The 16,276-nt window shown below is 36.7% G+C and overlaps 1 protein-coding gene across 3 annotated transcripts in view; it reads left to right on the top strand.

The window, feature by feature from the left end:
- LOC134529421 (sodium/potassium-transporting ATPase subunit beta-1-interacting protein) overlaps positions 1–16,276 on the top strand; it is an 84,664-nt gene that overhangs the window by 49,291 nt on the left and 19,097 nt on the right. For all 3 annotated transcript variants that reach the window (XM_063363479.1, XM_063363478.1, XM_063363477.1), the window contains one exon: positions 12,133–12,193. In XM_063363479.1, coding sequence (XP_063219549.1) covers positions 12,133–12,193 — 61 coding nt within the window. The remainder of the gene's footprint in view (positions 1–12,132; positions 12,194–16,276) is intronic.

The raw sequence follows: 16,276 nt of genomic DNA, 5'->3' as shown, positions 1-16,276 counted from the left end.
CTAATATTGATTGGACATTATGCCTTAATTTATGACATGAAATCAAAATGAAATAAATTTCATATCATCTTCACTCATATCTTTACTCAATTGTGCATACCCATAAATAAACCATTTTTAATATATATGAAATTAGTTTCCAACTACATTAAATTTTTTTTAAAAAATTTTTTTGACTACCCAGTAATTTTTATTTTATTTATAAATTTTCAATGACAAGGGGTTCTTGTTTGAATTTTTATTAACTATATCAATTTTCTTTCACTTCTCTGTAGAGTAACACCTTGTTAATTCAAAACTGGATACTACAAATATTAAAGTAGAAACATAAAGTGATTTATGGAGAAACCTGGAATAATCAGGGAATTTTTCAACTCTTTGAAAGTAAGGAAATGGTCAGGAAAACTGTAAATGCTTCAGCTATATGAGCTTGTTTAAATTAGTGCAGTTTTTTATATGGATGAAATGTCAACATGAGTATGGAAGTGGAGTGAAGCCAGAATGTGCATGTAAGGTTGATGCTGAAAGTAATGTGGGAATTGAGGAGAATGACACATGGTAGGGAACGAATCTACTAGGGCCCAGTGTGACACTGCAGCACAAGTTTAATATGTGTTAACTGAGTTTGGTGTAGGATTATTAAGAACGCCTTATACAAGAGTTATTTATTTTTATATTTTCTTTGCATTAATTGCCTTGAAGATATTTACCAATATTAATGGAACAAGAATTTATATCTTCAGAAAACAACTTGCAATAATCATGTACAACTTGATAGGGATAGTGATGCCTAAGCATTTGATACTTGTGTAGCTTTACCTAGCTGGTCATCACTTAATATGATTTGTGCGAGAATCACACCAACCCCTACCAGTGAAGCATGGGCTATAACGACCAACAGTAACTTAGGATTCTAATGGCACAATACCTGAGGAAAAATTAACATAGTTTTTACAGTTTGAAGTTCAGTTTGGAGTGCAGTTTGGTGCCTTGAAGTCCAGTCACATGTAGCCTATGAATTGAGCAAGCGGTGTAAGATTTTCAGAATTTTGGCCTTTTCTCTGAAGAATCTGCCATTGATTGAAGTCACTCCCCGCAAAGATTGTAGTTCTTGTTTCTTATGTGTAACAGTAGCATTGGTAATAGCAGTTGTCTCTCAGCAGTAGGATAAATACCCTTGTCATTTACCCAGAATCCAAGGATTTTAATCGACGTAGCTTGCCACAATGTTTCTTAGCATTGACTTCTAACCCATGTCACCAAGAATTTGGAGAACTTGAGTGAGCCGGAAGCTGTGTTTTGCTAATGTTGCTCCTTTCATATATATGTTATCCTGGTATGCAATAACTCCCCTGACAGGTCCTTACAAGCCATCAACCATTCTTTCAAACGCGGCTAATGCCACCTTGACACTGAAAGGTAAACATGTGACACTGTGTAGGCCTTGAACCGTATTTTTCTGCATTTTACTTAATTTGCATAATTATTGTTACTACTCTGTAGTAGTAAATGGAAAAAGTTTTATTACTTTATGGCTGACAGATTCATAAGTCCGTGCTATAATTTCTGACTGTGCACATAGGTGTATGTGTTATGACAAGGTAGACAAAAACACTTACAAGAGAAATAAGTTTGAAATAAAAAATGTAAATAATTTTATATACTGGTAGAATATCAATTTACAATAGTCTACATCCTTTGTATAGACCAAAGTATACATCTGAATGGCACACAAAATTTATTATTATCTCTCTGATTAATGCATTTAATTCAAATTGATACTAAGTCATCAACAGTATGACATATTTTTAAACCAGGGCTTTTTAAGGGTTTGACACAATTTAGCTGGTTAATGCGCCAGATATGGGAATGACACATGAAAATAACTATAGCGTCTGTAATAATGTCTCAGTTTCAGATTAAAATGAAATATAACGCAACACTTTATTTTACTCCACTGATTCGCTAATAAGGGTTTTCTGCAGCTAACTTAAAACAGTGGTTAGCAAAGAGACAAATTAAATTGAGGCCACTGGATGAATCAGTTCATTTCTGCATTTCTGCAGTATAAAATGTAATATATTTAACTGAACTCTTAGTTACGTTTGTCATGTACTTTATTTCAGTTAAATTGATTGTATAGTATTTATTTTTTAAGTAATGCTTTCGGCATCTGTTAACGGTCCAAATGATGATGGTAGTGTGTGTATTAGAGACTTACTGTGAAGAACTATACTTGCACATTTCACTCCTAAATACAGTTCTTTTTTAAGCACTGCCTTAACACACTACATTAATTAACTTAAAACTTTCAAGTTAGCATTGGGTTGCAACTAGATGCTACTAATTTCAGCTAACACTTTCGGAATTGTGTTCCGTGCTTCACGTAAGTGTCATCATATCATGCATCACCATCGTAGTAGAAGGATTTTTGGTTACTTAGTTCGAAAATCACTTTAAGTAGGAAAGGTGGTTGCTGATTGGCTGGACTGCCGTGCTGACCAACATCTTTCGGCACAACAATCACACAAATAAGTTGTCAGCAATACAGTTTAAGTGAGGAATGTCGCTGTTTATGCAGTATAATCACACTGAAAGTGTTATAGTTTATATAAAAATAATAATTAAGTCCACTGACAGGGTCAGTGGTCCTTAGAAGAGTTTGAGTAATGAAATTGTACTGGACCAATCTGAGGCATAGAGTTATGTGTTGTAGATCTGACTTCAGTTCATAGACCCAAATGTTATTAATCATCTTATATAAAAAATAAAAGTTTAATAAACACGTCTGTCAACTTGTTTTGGTGCAATATTGACAGTCAGAGCATGTGAAGTCTCGTCAGTAACTGGAATCTGAGTGTAAGCTTCTTCTAAATCAATAGTACCATATTATACACCACCTGACAACCAGATAACACTTAATCAACAGTAGGGAAGCGGTAGGTATCAGCAGACAAAGCATGATTAACAGAGTCTTTGTAATCAGCACACAATTGTAACGAACCATTGTGCTTTAGGACAGGCACAATAGCTAGCAGTTTCCCAGGATCCAGCATGGTGTATAGGAATCCATATCCCTCTGTTGACATTTGCTTCAATGCTGTCTGCTATCTTAGTAGAGAGAGAATAAGACAATGTAACAGGCTTATACACTGGAGGAACTGTGGGCTCTAAATCTAGATACAGTGGTGGCCCTTTAGAGCAACCTGTCCCAATGACTGACACAGCATAGCTTCATGACTGTTTGCAAAAATTTCTCATTTGACATTGTGGTAGGGTGTATCAGGATACAGAAAATGTACACAGATTGAAAATTCCAAGGGCATCAAACCATCACGACCTAGAAGATTCTCAACAACGAGCACAGGCAACATGACTGTGACTTCCTTGTGCTGAATGGGTGCTTGGAATTCACCATTAAGTCAGTAATTGAGATACCCATGTGTGCAACTCGATTGGTGTCTGATACAGAACAGGTTGGTTGATCCTATTTACACAATATCTATTAAATGTGACCACATTAATTAGTGTTCAAAAAAATAAATAAATAAATGTCGTAGGGGATTGCTCCCACTTTTTGGTTTGTTAACCCAGCCCTCTTAGCTTTAGCCCTACCGGCGTGAGGTGGGTGGGGATACAGAATACGCCGTATACACGAATCGGGAAAGGTGTTATAGCTTCAGCTATGACCAGAGGCTAGGGCTATCCATCCCAGCATGTCACCACCTCGGCTCCCTGCCTCTCAGCTAACCAGATAGTTGGCTGTGTTCTTAGCCCTTTGACTATATCAGCACTCCTGGCACCTACCCGATCTACCACATCACACTGGGACTCCTCAAAACACTCAGTGAACCCGTGGTCCGGTGGAGTCCTATTCAACCTCTCTTAGCTATCCAGGCTAGTACCAGAGCTGTGTCGTTGCTCACAACGTCGACTCTTTAAAGGGCTAGGGAACAATCATGCGATCGGAGCACCACCACCAAGTGCGAGACCTACCCAATCTGATTCGGGGCCTTAGAGGGAACCTCAACGGGGATCCTTTCACTTTTACGGATCGTTCCCGTACTATTACCAACTTGTGTCTTTATTGAGCATGGACTGTTCACCTACAGCTAGCCGACCAGCTGTGTATCTGAGTCACTCCATTGGGTCTACCTTGTCTTCTTGTATGACCCTCTGACCCGCTGTACCTCCGCTCTGCGGGCTTACAGCTGATTAAGGCCCGGACCAGCCTGGACTCCTCCGACGGTGACCACGAAAGCCGTGGCTATAACTAACCACCTAGCTGTGTAAAAGAGCAGGAGGGCCTCGAAGTTATCTCAGTGCCTCCCCCAACTGCTGGGCAGAGCTCAGACAGTTTACAGCCCTTTAGGCCTGGGTGCCCCCATTCACGCCACAGGCGTTCTCAGTCCTTACCATTACCATGGGCATTTTCTCATTCATTATGAGGGGCCTTTGGGACCCAGACACCAGAGTTCGGCAGTCAAACCCCCCAGAAAGGTTTTAATAGCATCTGCCTTTGTCCGCAGATTCAGCCCATTCATCATTTCTGGTCCCAGTCAGGCAATTGAGGATTCCGTGAGGAGGATTCCGTGAGGAGGATTCCGTGAGGCGGGTTTACGCCCGGTAGAGTCCCCCTTAGTTAGAGAAGTAGCTATGACCAGGGGCTGAGGAAACCCATCTCAGCATAGTCACCATCATGCCCCCTAACAGCGGTGCCACGAAGAGGCAGAGGTTTGCCATTGGTGCGGAGAGGCTATATATTCGCTTCACTGCACCTATTCTCTGAACCTGTTTGATCATGTCGCTGATAACTAGAGCGAGAACGGCCCGACACCTCAAGCAACAATCACCTTCCCCGCAAGGTCAGGCCCACTCCCGCCAGAATTAACCCAAAAGTGCACAATTAAGTTGTCAATCGGTTCTTGCATCAAGTAAGGTTTTTTTTGTTTAGATATGAGCATGAATCAGTCAACAAAAAAAAAAAGCTTTCAGATTGTGGCAATGAACAAAAATGGCCCAATGTACCCGCCTGTGGTGGGGTGTGCGGTGTCTGCTGGTCAACTGTAATGAAATTGTATGATCCTCCTCTACCAAATGTGACAATGTTTTCTCCTTGTGCTAGCAAACTTTTGCAACATGCCCAATTTTATTAAATTTCTGATATTTTAATTATTCTCTGAGTAGTAGGAAAGTTCTAGCAGTATGTCCCTTCTCTAGACATCTGAAACAGGGTGTAAAACTAACAGATGGAGACACAAATTTGAATTGATTGGCTCCAATATTTTGAGGTTTGTGAACCTCGTCCATGCAAGAATTTCTAACCTCCAAAACATTGGCTTCTGAACGTTCAACCATTACTTTATTTCTAAGGCCTTAGTGGTAGTTAACTCTTGTCTTAGAGAACAACTTTGCTAGTATGTCAGCATTTCGCAGGTCACAAACAAATTGGTATAGCATCATGGTTGTGGCATTGCTTGCAAAATTACAGAGCAATGCTAAACGTTAACTCAGACATGTAGACGACAGCATTCTCACTTTTCATCTGATCCATGTTAACAAACTTATTGTATCATAACATGGGGTTTACTTTGGGCGCAATGTTACTGTTCAAAATGTCAACGAGCTCTACGTATGTACAATCACGCAGGGTCTTAGGCGCAGCCCAGTTGTTTGAATCACGAATGGTATGGTAATTGAGTATTTCGATCAATAACCCTCGTTTCTGGTCATTAGTCACTTGCCCTTTCAAATCCAACCAAAATTGAAATTGTTCAAGATGTTCAGCCCAGGCTTCTGGGCGGAAATGGTCATGCTTGCTGAAGGATGACACAGTGTTGAACTTTTAATGAATATAATTGAAGCACATGTCTCACCGTGGTAACAGCTACAATGGGCAGTTTTTTCTTCGAAATCTACCTTATAAACCTTGCATTTTAAATAATTTATTGTCTGGCACTTAATCCTTGACAAATGTTTTTATAGCAAATGCGCTTACCTGGAATGACTCTGGGGTAAAATATCACAGACAAACAAGTAGTTAGGTCAATGGAGGCACAGGAAGCACTTGATTACTGTGTACTTCTGAAGTCCATGCACTATTAACATTAAGCCCACCCTACACAATACCAAATTTCTGCCATACCTTCTGTTATACCCATTGGTTTAAAAGTGGGCATTATAGTTTATATAGCAGAAGAGGAGAAAGAATTATTTTTCCCATACACGCTATACTTAAAGTGCTAACAGAAAACTTGCCAACACATTTGCTGATCAAAGCAAGCATATTTGGATAAGATAAACATATTATCGTCCGTTTAATCAAATACACCAATCCCTCACTTAGTATGACTAATGCATTCCTAAAAACATTCATGTTATTCAAAATTGTGTATTCTGAAGCATTAGTCTCCATAAATAGCAAGGCTAATTTACTTAATAATTTAATTTTTCAAATATTAAAGTGCTTATTTGCATATCACCGCTTGGTTCACACCAGTCCTGTCAGACCCGTGGTTTGTTTTTTCATTGCTTCATTCATTTAACAACCTTTTCTGTTCTGGTATCTAATGTCAAATATATTCCAGCTTGTATAACCAGCAAGCAGCATCAGACTTATATAAATGTTTGATAGAGTCCTTATAGTAAAACCCTGTTAAGACATTTTTCAAGGGACTGGATTTTAAAAACTTCTAAACAGGGAAAACTTCTTAAAAAGGTATTACATTTGAATCATAAAAACAAATTTTACTCAAATGACATACTGCTTATCTCAAAATTACACTTACCAATTATCTTCGACATGCTGGAAAAACCATACAATTATATCAGTAAACTGAATTATTTAAAATTAAATTTTTAATAAGCACATAAAAAATATAAAAAAACTAACATTCACTGTTTTGAAAAATACTGCATCAGAGTAGTTTGTTTCAACACATTTTCGCTCTGATGCATCACAAAATTGTCTTGTTCCCATGAACTCTTCCTCACACTATGTGGAACATTTGTTGTTCCATAAACAAATAATATCAGCTTGTCCAGGTTGTCAAGTGCTTCGGAGTAAGTTGGCATGGAAGTGGAATCACTTTCATTGCTGTCACCATTGCCAGTCTCATCCTCAGCTAAATCCTTGTGTTGTGCACATATATCTTCGATGGTTTGAGGCTCATATGGTAGAACCGCATTATCAACTGAGACAGAATCTTCAAAAGTACATGAAAAATTTAGGTGCTCTTGAAGAGTTTTCCAATTTGCACATGAAATTGGTTCACTGTCCTAACATGCTTCTTCAGGGAAAATATCGTTAACTTTTTGAGCACCAAAGCTTGCTTTTCTGATGCAAATGCTACTGATGGTTGAGTCAAGCATTTCCCATGAAGCAACAAGAAAATGCATGGTGTCCTGAATGTTGATTTTATAACCACTCGTTTTGGTACTTTTCATTCTTGTTATAAGTTGTAACACAAGTAGCTTAAGGAAATGCTGTTTCTGAATTTTTATAATTCCCTGATCCATGGATGTTGAATTTTGTGGGCAAAATTCAATCTGGATATTTCTAAGGTTGGATATTTCCTTGGGATGAGCAGGGCAAAATCTTCTGATTTTTACACCCCATCTTTGCATCCAATGCTCTCACATAGTCTTCAAAAATGCTGCCTACATCCACGCAGACTTATTGTTTGCATACTTGCACAGTAATGTCTTTATGTTGTTAAAACACGGTGGTTTTTTTGGTTTCGCAATTACCAGCAATGGTAACTTTTCAGTGCCATCCATGTTGGAACCCAATAACACTGTCACACGTTCCTTACTTTGTTTGCATCCATGGCATGTTTCACCTTTTAAAACAAAGGTTTTGTTTGGAAGCATGTTGAAAAACAGACCACATTCATCAACATTGAATTCATTTTTTGCTTCAAAGACCACTTTGTGTCTATCCAACTCTGGACAGTATCATCACACACACACACACACACACTCTCTCAGATTACCCACTTACAGTTCTATAGACAATTCCTACTCTGTTCTTAAATCTGTCGAGCCAGCCATTCAAAGCTGAAATTCAACACTTGTGTTTTGTGCTATTTGTACAGCTTTCTGTCTTAAAATTGGGCCGTTTGTCAGAATTCCAAGTGCCCTCTGTTCTTTAAACCATGACAAGAGTAAAATTTCAACTTCTTTGTATTTACCAATCTTAATTTTTTTACACTTTGACGAAACGTCATTAGCAAAAAGTTGCTCTCGCTTCATCATGATTCCGATCAAAGTAGACGGCAGCACCCCGAGTTTTTTTGCCGTACTCACTCTTGGTATCAAAGGAATCACATCAACTTCTGATATTATGTTCAGTTTTTCTTCAAACGATAAAGCCTTGTGTTTAATGGGTTCTCCACTACTTGTAGATGCCGTTATGCACTGTTTAACACAACCGGAACATTTATTATGCTTGATAACCTTAAAATCACACCTAAAAGATCGCAAACCTAAAAAATTAGTAAGGGCTGGGGGTAAATATGGTTTGCTGCGTATTCGTCATGTGTTATAACTCTAGTAGGAAAAAAAGGTGTGCTGATGGAATGGCCTCTCAGTCCATACAAATGCAATTAGATGATTAGTCGAAAAATACACTTGTAACAGCGTGCTGCGTCTGGCACAGGTTTCGACGGTCATGAACATTTCTCATTTGTCAGATGTTCTGTCTTGAATAGGGGAAATGGCATGCAGATGGAAGAGCCTCTCAGTCTATACAAATGCAAGCAGATGATTGGTCGAGAAATACATTTGTAACAGCGTTAGGCATCTGGCAAAGGTTTCGATGGTATTGTGCAAGTTCAAAGTATTTGGTTATCGTTCGGAAATAAGTTTATTTTTAAAAATTAACGATAAATAGAGTTTAAAAGTTTAAAGATAAACATTATTATTTTATTTTTTTACACAAACGCTGAATGTTATATGCGGTAAGCATCTATTAACACAAACGTTATGAATGGGAAAAATGAACTTAGGGATGTATGGAAGTGATCAAGGGAATAATTTTGTGAACTTAATAAGCGGGAAAACGTGGTAAGAGGGAACGTCTTACGCGAGATCAACTGTATTTCGTACAAATGTGCGCACAGTTGGCTTGCTTAAAACTAAAGTACGACCAACTTAAGTGTGGCTTTCATGACATTCTGCATACCATAACATTTCTAGTTTTGTCTCAAATATGTGAACACGATGCATTATGCTCTCACTTGGAAGCCATGATTCCAATATGATTCCAACTACAGGTGCTTGCGCATGTACAGTTACCAGCAGACGATTGTGCAGACATTGCTTTGTATTGTGCGAGTTCCCTGCCACTAGCTAGACTGAAGTTCATCAAAGCCTGGTCTGTAGCCGGGCGACAATGGTATGATGGCATACGCTTGGACGTAAAAACATTTAGTCCTTTACACTTATTAACCGCAACTGAACTTGATATAGCTGATGTTTGTACAACAGTTGATAGCGTAGTCAGACCTGCGTGTGCATCTTTCGCCCCCTTGTATAGCTAACTATATGCTACAGTACATCTGTTGTTTTCCAAGTTGATGCAGACTTCGTGGCATCATGCCTGAGTTTTTTTTTTGCTTGTATTTATTGCATGCTAACTGAAATTTACAGACGTGCCATTCAAGACTGGAGCAGTAAAATTAACATCTTGCTAAATGAATTTGCGCAATTTGAAGACGTGCTAAGCGAGGGATTGGTGTACTTGAAATGGTATAAAATTTAACTTGTTTATTCTAAAATTATGTAATCTATGAATAATTTTAATATTTTACCTTCTGCACATCACTTGCAAAAAAATAACCAAGTTGTTGTAGTGTTAAAAAAATTTAGTGGAATTTGAGACTTAACGAGATTGACTTTTAAACTCTAGTTATATAAAATTAAACTTATAAGCAGGTATTGGGTTTTTCTTTAATGTATTTATTTATGATATATTCATAATATTACACTATAAGACAGCTCATTGAGCTAATTTCATTGTAAGAGTTCAAACTACGATTCACCTTTTTTAAAATATTTTAATTGATTATTAACTTATAATCCTACTTTGGGAAATTGTAACTCAACTTACAAATGTTTTACCAAGGGAGGTTTTAGAATGAATATGTTCCCATAATAAACTTAAATCCTAAGTGAAAAAAAAACATCTCGTGTTATCATTTATAACAGCATGTAGTTAAGTTCCTATGAAGTATTTGTTTATTCATCAATAATATTTGACATTCATTTCCTAATATAATTTAAGTTAATTTTTCTTGTTCAAGTTACTTGTGATATTATAATTTATTCTTATTATAAGTAAAACATAAAGACTATACAGTCAGTATGTCGCAAAATCTAATGAGTATGAAATAACCAAACCAATGGTTTGAGTTATGCATTGAAATATATTAATTAGATAATTAAAAATTATTAATACATTTTTCTTAAAGCTATATTTTTAATATTCAATAATCTGTAATATAAAAAAATTAAGTTTCATTAGTGATGAGATTTGAACCATATTAATATCATTACCCCTGTGTCCAAACCACACGCTCTAACCATTATGCCACCGAGGCTCTGAGGAATTAATGAGATATTACGTGTCATCAAGAGTATAATGCCACTGTCTTTTTTTATTATTATTATTTTTTTAATAGATTCTGGGCATCACGAATGCATATTTAATTTTTCTAGCCATCATTAAATGCATCGTCTTCCACATCCATTGTACTCATGAAAATAAAAGGGTCTGCTTAGCACTTGAAAGGGTAGCCACCGTCACAAAACAAACACTAAACTTATTTAAAACACTATCAATTTGCTTTAGCAGTTTATACAGGATTTATATAAGTTCAAAAATATGAGGTTCACGAGAATCAGACATCTGCGATCTGAACAAGCAGTTGCTTGAGACATGTCTGCAGTGGTCTTGGCAAAGACGGTCTTATTCGTGTTCTTTAGGAACACATAGTCTCAATGACTATGAAACATGCTTCAGAAATGGTGTTCTCAATCAACGACTATGAGACAGGAGAATGCTCTCTCAGAAATAAGAAATATGGGTCTATCATAAGACGGTCTTCATCAAGACAATCACTTGAGACAATCTCAAGCAACATCTATTGCACACAAATGTTTAAAGAAGAATGCATTAAAATTTATTGACAAAGGAATTGCACAAGACATAAATATGAATAACGCCCTAGGTTCCATGACTGTTTGGCTGGCACTCAAAATGTAGCAATAATTTAATTAATTAATTGGTTTTCTTCAAGCGTTATAAGAGTAAATTGAAATTAGTGGTCTTATGTTGAAGCTACCATGGTTTATTTCAAATAATTTTTTTTTTCAAATGATGATTTTTCACTATGAAATATGATTTATTTTTTTAGTAATGTATGTGTTAACCAGCTTTTGCCACATGTGTGACAATATTTGTATCATTAGTTTTGTTTAAGAATGTGAACAGAAGTTCTTTAAACATCCTTTTAGTATTGTAAGTAGTGGACAAAATGCAGATTAAATTGGTGCACAATAACTCATTAGTAGCATCTATTAATTGCTGTTTGTGCTGTTTTGTATTTTTAATTTATTCAACTTCAGTTAATTTAATCCTGTGACAGGTTAATGGTTGTTAAATTTGCAACTTTATATAATGTGTTAATTGCATCTTCATATTCTTCAGTTTTGTGCAACTTATTGCTGTCATTGTGTAGTCTGCTGTGTGTTTTTAAAAATAAAATAAACATACATAGTAAAAGAGGAACACTTATGTTATTTATTATCAGTGGATTACAGTAACTCAGTATTTTTTTTTTCCTTTAGTAGAAACAACCTGTGGTGATTTAGGTACCAGCCTAAATTTAAAAAAAAATTTGTGGCAAAAATTTTTTATTTATTGTGGTTTATCACAAAATCCTTGAAGAACCAAATAAAATATAGATTTTGAGGCTTACTGTTTTTATTGTGTTAATTTATGATTAAAATTTATACTGATAGAATTTTATGCAACTGTATTCATACAAAGTATTATACATATATATATGTGTGTGTGTGTGTTTGCCAGTGTTATGCTGTTTATATAATTAAATAATGTCTGGATTTCAGGTTTTGGGTGGTATTGGCGGTGCTACTCTATGTTGTGTATTTAATGTGGAAAATGAACCTTGTAAGTATTTGAATTTTCTCCTCAATATATCGGACAAGCTTTACAGTTCCAACATTAAAAATAATTAATAATATTTTTAACTTCTAAACTTGAGGTTTTTATTAATTGTCACAAATTAATTACTTCCTGAGTTTTTCAAACTAGCAAACCTTTGCAATTCATTCCTTGACTGCTAAACAGAAACAAATTGAGGTCAAGTTTATTTGACATGGCCTTAATATGGGTGAAGGAAGCCAATTTACATCAAGCATACCCCACCCAGTGAAGTCAATCCAATAACAACTGTAGTACTTAACTTGGCACCAAAAATATCTGGTAACAATATTTACTATGAACCTGGGCAGCAAGGTTCAAATCAATGCAAAACAGACTAAGCAATAAATAATACAATTTATGTACTCTGGAAGACGGCTGGCACAATGTCAAAACAAAGAGCACTTTACTATCATTCCCCTACTACTGAGGTCAGAGCGGATCTCTAACACCTTGAGTCTTCCCCCAGGTTAGTGCTCAGTGATCAGCAAGAGTGTCGGCGGTGACCAGAAGAAAGATGGTGTTCCACAGTTGGGTGTAGTTACATAGTGGGCAGCCAAGGAGTGGGGAGAACTGGTTCTAACAGACTTTGGGCATGCCAGGGCGTTTGTCATTGGAATGTAAGGTGCTGCATTACACCACAAATTATTTGATTACGTCAGCTGAACGTAGTCATGGCCATATGAAGGCAAGGGCCATGATAATGTCATGGATGTGCCTCGCATTGAGTTTCTTGGTTGATTTATACAGTGTGTCGTTAGATATTGAGCTATCCGGTTCACATGCAAGTGATAAGAATTATCACCCTGGGCACTACAGTACATTTGGAAAGCTTGAGATTTATAACATTTTATTAAACAACTACTTTAGTTTTATGCTATGTCTTACCTAGGTCTTTGCAACGTGATTTCATTTTCTTTAACATTTATTTTAGACATGGGCACACAGAAAACATTTACGTGTAAATGTTGCACCTCAGAAGATGTGCAACATTTAAAAGTATTAGCTATTCATACTTTTCCAACAAAACAACATCACGTAAGTTTTATTATCTGTGACTTCTTGAATGTAATTTTTCCAAACCATTTGATTAGCATGGAGGGTGCAAGGTAATGGCCACCAGGTTTACTGCACAATTACTTCACTTGACTTTTTTTATATGGGTCTTTTAAGAATATGGTGGTGTATTTGATACCAATTACTAATGTGTTTTTTAAGGCCGCCATCGTATGTTTGTGGCATACGGACCAATAAGACCCCTACCTCAAGGTGTAACAAAGCCCATGAGGGGAAAATGAGACTCACCCCCCCCTCCTCTCTTTATAGTGATGCCTTAGCAAAGATCTGGTCTGCTCTGAGCATCGGACATACTTAATGCTTACCGAACACATGGACTCTCAGGGCAAGCCCCTCTACATGTCCATGCACATCCACATGGTCAAACAGCAACAAGTAGTTCCAGCAGAACATATTTATTACACACTTTGCAATTCAAGAGTACACAGCAATTACTAAAACAAAATATAATTAAACTGTTTATATGCCCAGCAGTATGAATCAGCTTAATTGCAGTTCAGCTCACCCACTTGGCAGAACAGAAGTACTTACGTTAGTTTCATAGACTCAATTAAGGGTTACAATTTACTCATCAAAACAGTCTGCCTCTCGAGGTGGGCTCTGAGGATGTACGAAAAAAGGTTTGAGTTGATTTGAGAACAATGGAAATAAAATTATCAGTAGCGCACAAAGATGATGTCCGGTGGGGGAGGCTGGTAGCATCTGGCCTCGGGCGGTTTTGAAGTTCAACTGGGCTGAGAACTGATCACAACGGGTGCTGGATGGTATCTCCGCACCACACAAAATTCCATTGGGCTATTCAAAAAAGTGCCACAGACATTAGGAAAAGAATATACAGTTACTCTCGTAGAATTATAACCAGCCCTCTCATGCAAACTTAACTCTTATTAAAAGACACAATTGATATATAATTTAAATGATGTCAACTTGGGGTTTGTTCAGGTCCAATCTCTTTTCCAGTACAATTTACTGCATAATAAGGCATTGAGACAATTGGTTGTGCCTGTGGAAGAAACATAACCCTTGGGGCAAAAAGAAGCAAATAATAATTCTATCATGAATATTTAAGAGGTGCTGAGCTCTGCTCTACTACACCCTCCCTCTCTTCTTGGAGTGGTGGGTGTGCTCAAAATCACTCGTGCACACACACACATACACACACACACACACACACACATGCACATGCACATGCACACGCATTCTCATGCACATGCACATGCATAAATAAAAAAAATTAAAGGAGGAATGGGCTGGAATGCTATGGGATTAATGCAGTGGGATTAACGAGGGGCACAGCCCCTGGACGAAGTCACTGTTAATCAATAAAACATTGTTTTTATTTCTGATTTCACTTGAAAAAAACCCATCTGGGAATTTGATTCAGTTTTTCAAACTGTGTTTTATTGGAAGTACCCAACCAAGTCCCAAGGGTTTGGTAATTGGTTGCCAAAACTGGATATCGAGGGTGTGGCAAGACATGTCCAAAAAACTTGTGGCCAGAAATTGAGTGCAATTTTACATTTTCATGATTTAAGCAGAGCACATGTTAAAGTGGTCTAATGTAATAAAATAACTACATAAATGAGGATTATATTCAACCAAACTTTTGTTTACAATATATTGATTTTGAAGTAATTTTTTTTTATCTCAGAAATGTAATTTTTGATGCCATGGGATCTTGAAGAATCTTCATTTTAGATACCTTAACTTTGCCATGGTGACTAAAAATAATGAAACAATCTATAGGTGTGTTCAAGATAACATCATAATTTACTTGACTGCAAACAGTGTAATATGAAATTAAGAAATGTCTCAGTCTAAATAGAAATTTTGGTTGTGACCTGCATTTCTGCTTCGGCCATGAGCCAGACTTGGTAACTTAGAGGGTTGGCACTCAGATATGGGTTCAGTCTCTCACAACAGATAATAGCACCCTTACTTTGTATGCTACTGTTTCTTTATAGTTTAGTAGAGTTTAATATCAGATGACATTCAGTTTAGGAATTGGAAGGTTTTGTTATTTTGATGGAGTTGTGTTTGTAATGGCATTGTGACTTGGTCTGTTAACAGATATTTAGATATAGATTGACTTATGTATCTGATGCAAAAACTTAATAGAAATGTATTTTTTTAGATGTATATTTAGGTTCTTTGATAGCAATAGTGTTTCTTATGATATTTCATATACACCCGCCCCTCAAAGTAATGTCCTAATCTGTTCTAGGAAAAAGGAGCGCTAATCAAAACAGCGCAAAACAAATACATTTTTCCATAAAAGTTTACGTTAGTCAAAATAATTTGTTTTCCAATCAAGTAAGTGTGCTTGCTGACAAATATTTTAATCAAGACATTATTCCCGGAAATCAATTTACAGTACTATTATGTGTCTAAATACATTTTAAGTACATTTAAATAAATGCTGAGTAACATTTTGAGACTAAACAACTTAAAATTAAATTTAAGAATTCACAGACCTCATTGTTTACATAGTAGGGCTTGTGCATAACATTCCTAAGAGGCTCTAACAATATTTCTGAGTTACAAAATAATAATGTTATTAATAGAAGAGATGTTTCAATTATAGTAAGATTTAAAAAAAAATAATAAATTAAATGTATTCTCTGCTGCAAATTTGAAATATTTGGTACAAATTTATTTTTCAACTAAATTCCCTAAAATAAACTTTGTTAGCCCATTGTTCATCCTGATCAAATCTTTCCTACTAGAGTCCCGCGACGTTTTCCCAGCGCCGTAACTGATAGTTTTATGTGATTTCGCCAGGCTTGTTTTAGCCATTATTTTTCTTCCTGCCTTTGGCCACGAACATGACCAGTAACAGTGTCGGGCTTCGTGACCAAGAGAGCTTTTTTCAGATACCTCCCAAGGCACCCACTTCCCAGAGTTTGGCTGAGGTTGGCAGCTCCAGTCATGCTCCATTATAATGTTCCAGGGCTGTCGGCCATGTATCGGCGC

This window comes from Bacillus rossius, chromosome 2, assembly GCF_032445375.1.
Source record: "Bacillus rossius redtenbacheri isolate Brsri chromosome 2, Brsri_v3, whole genome shotgun sequence".
Taxonomy (NCBI): Eukaryota; Metazoa; Arthropoda; class Insecta; order Phasmatodea; family Bacillidae; genus Bacillus; species Bacillus rossius.
This window is presented reverse-complemented; position numbering and strand designations above follow the sequence as displayed.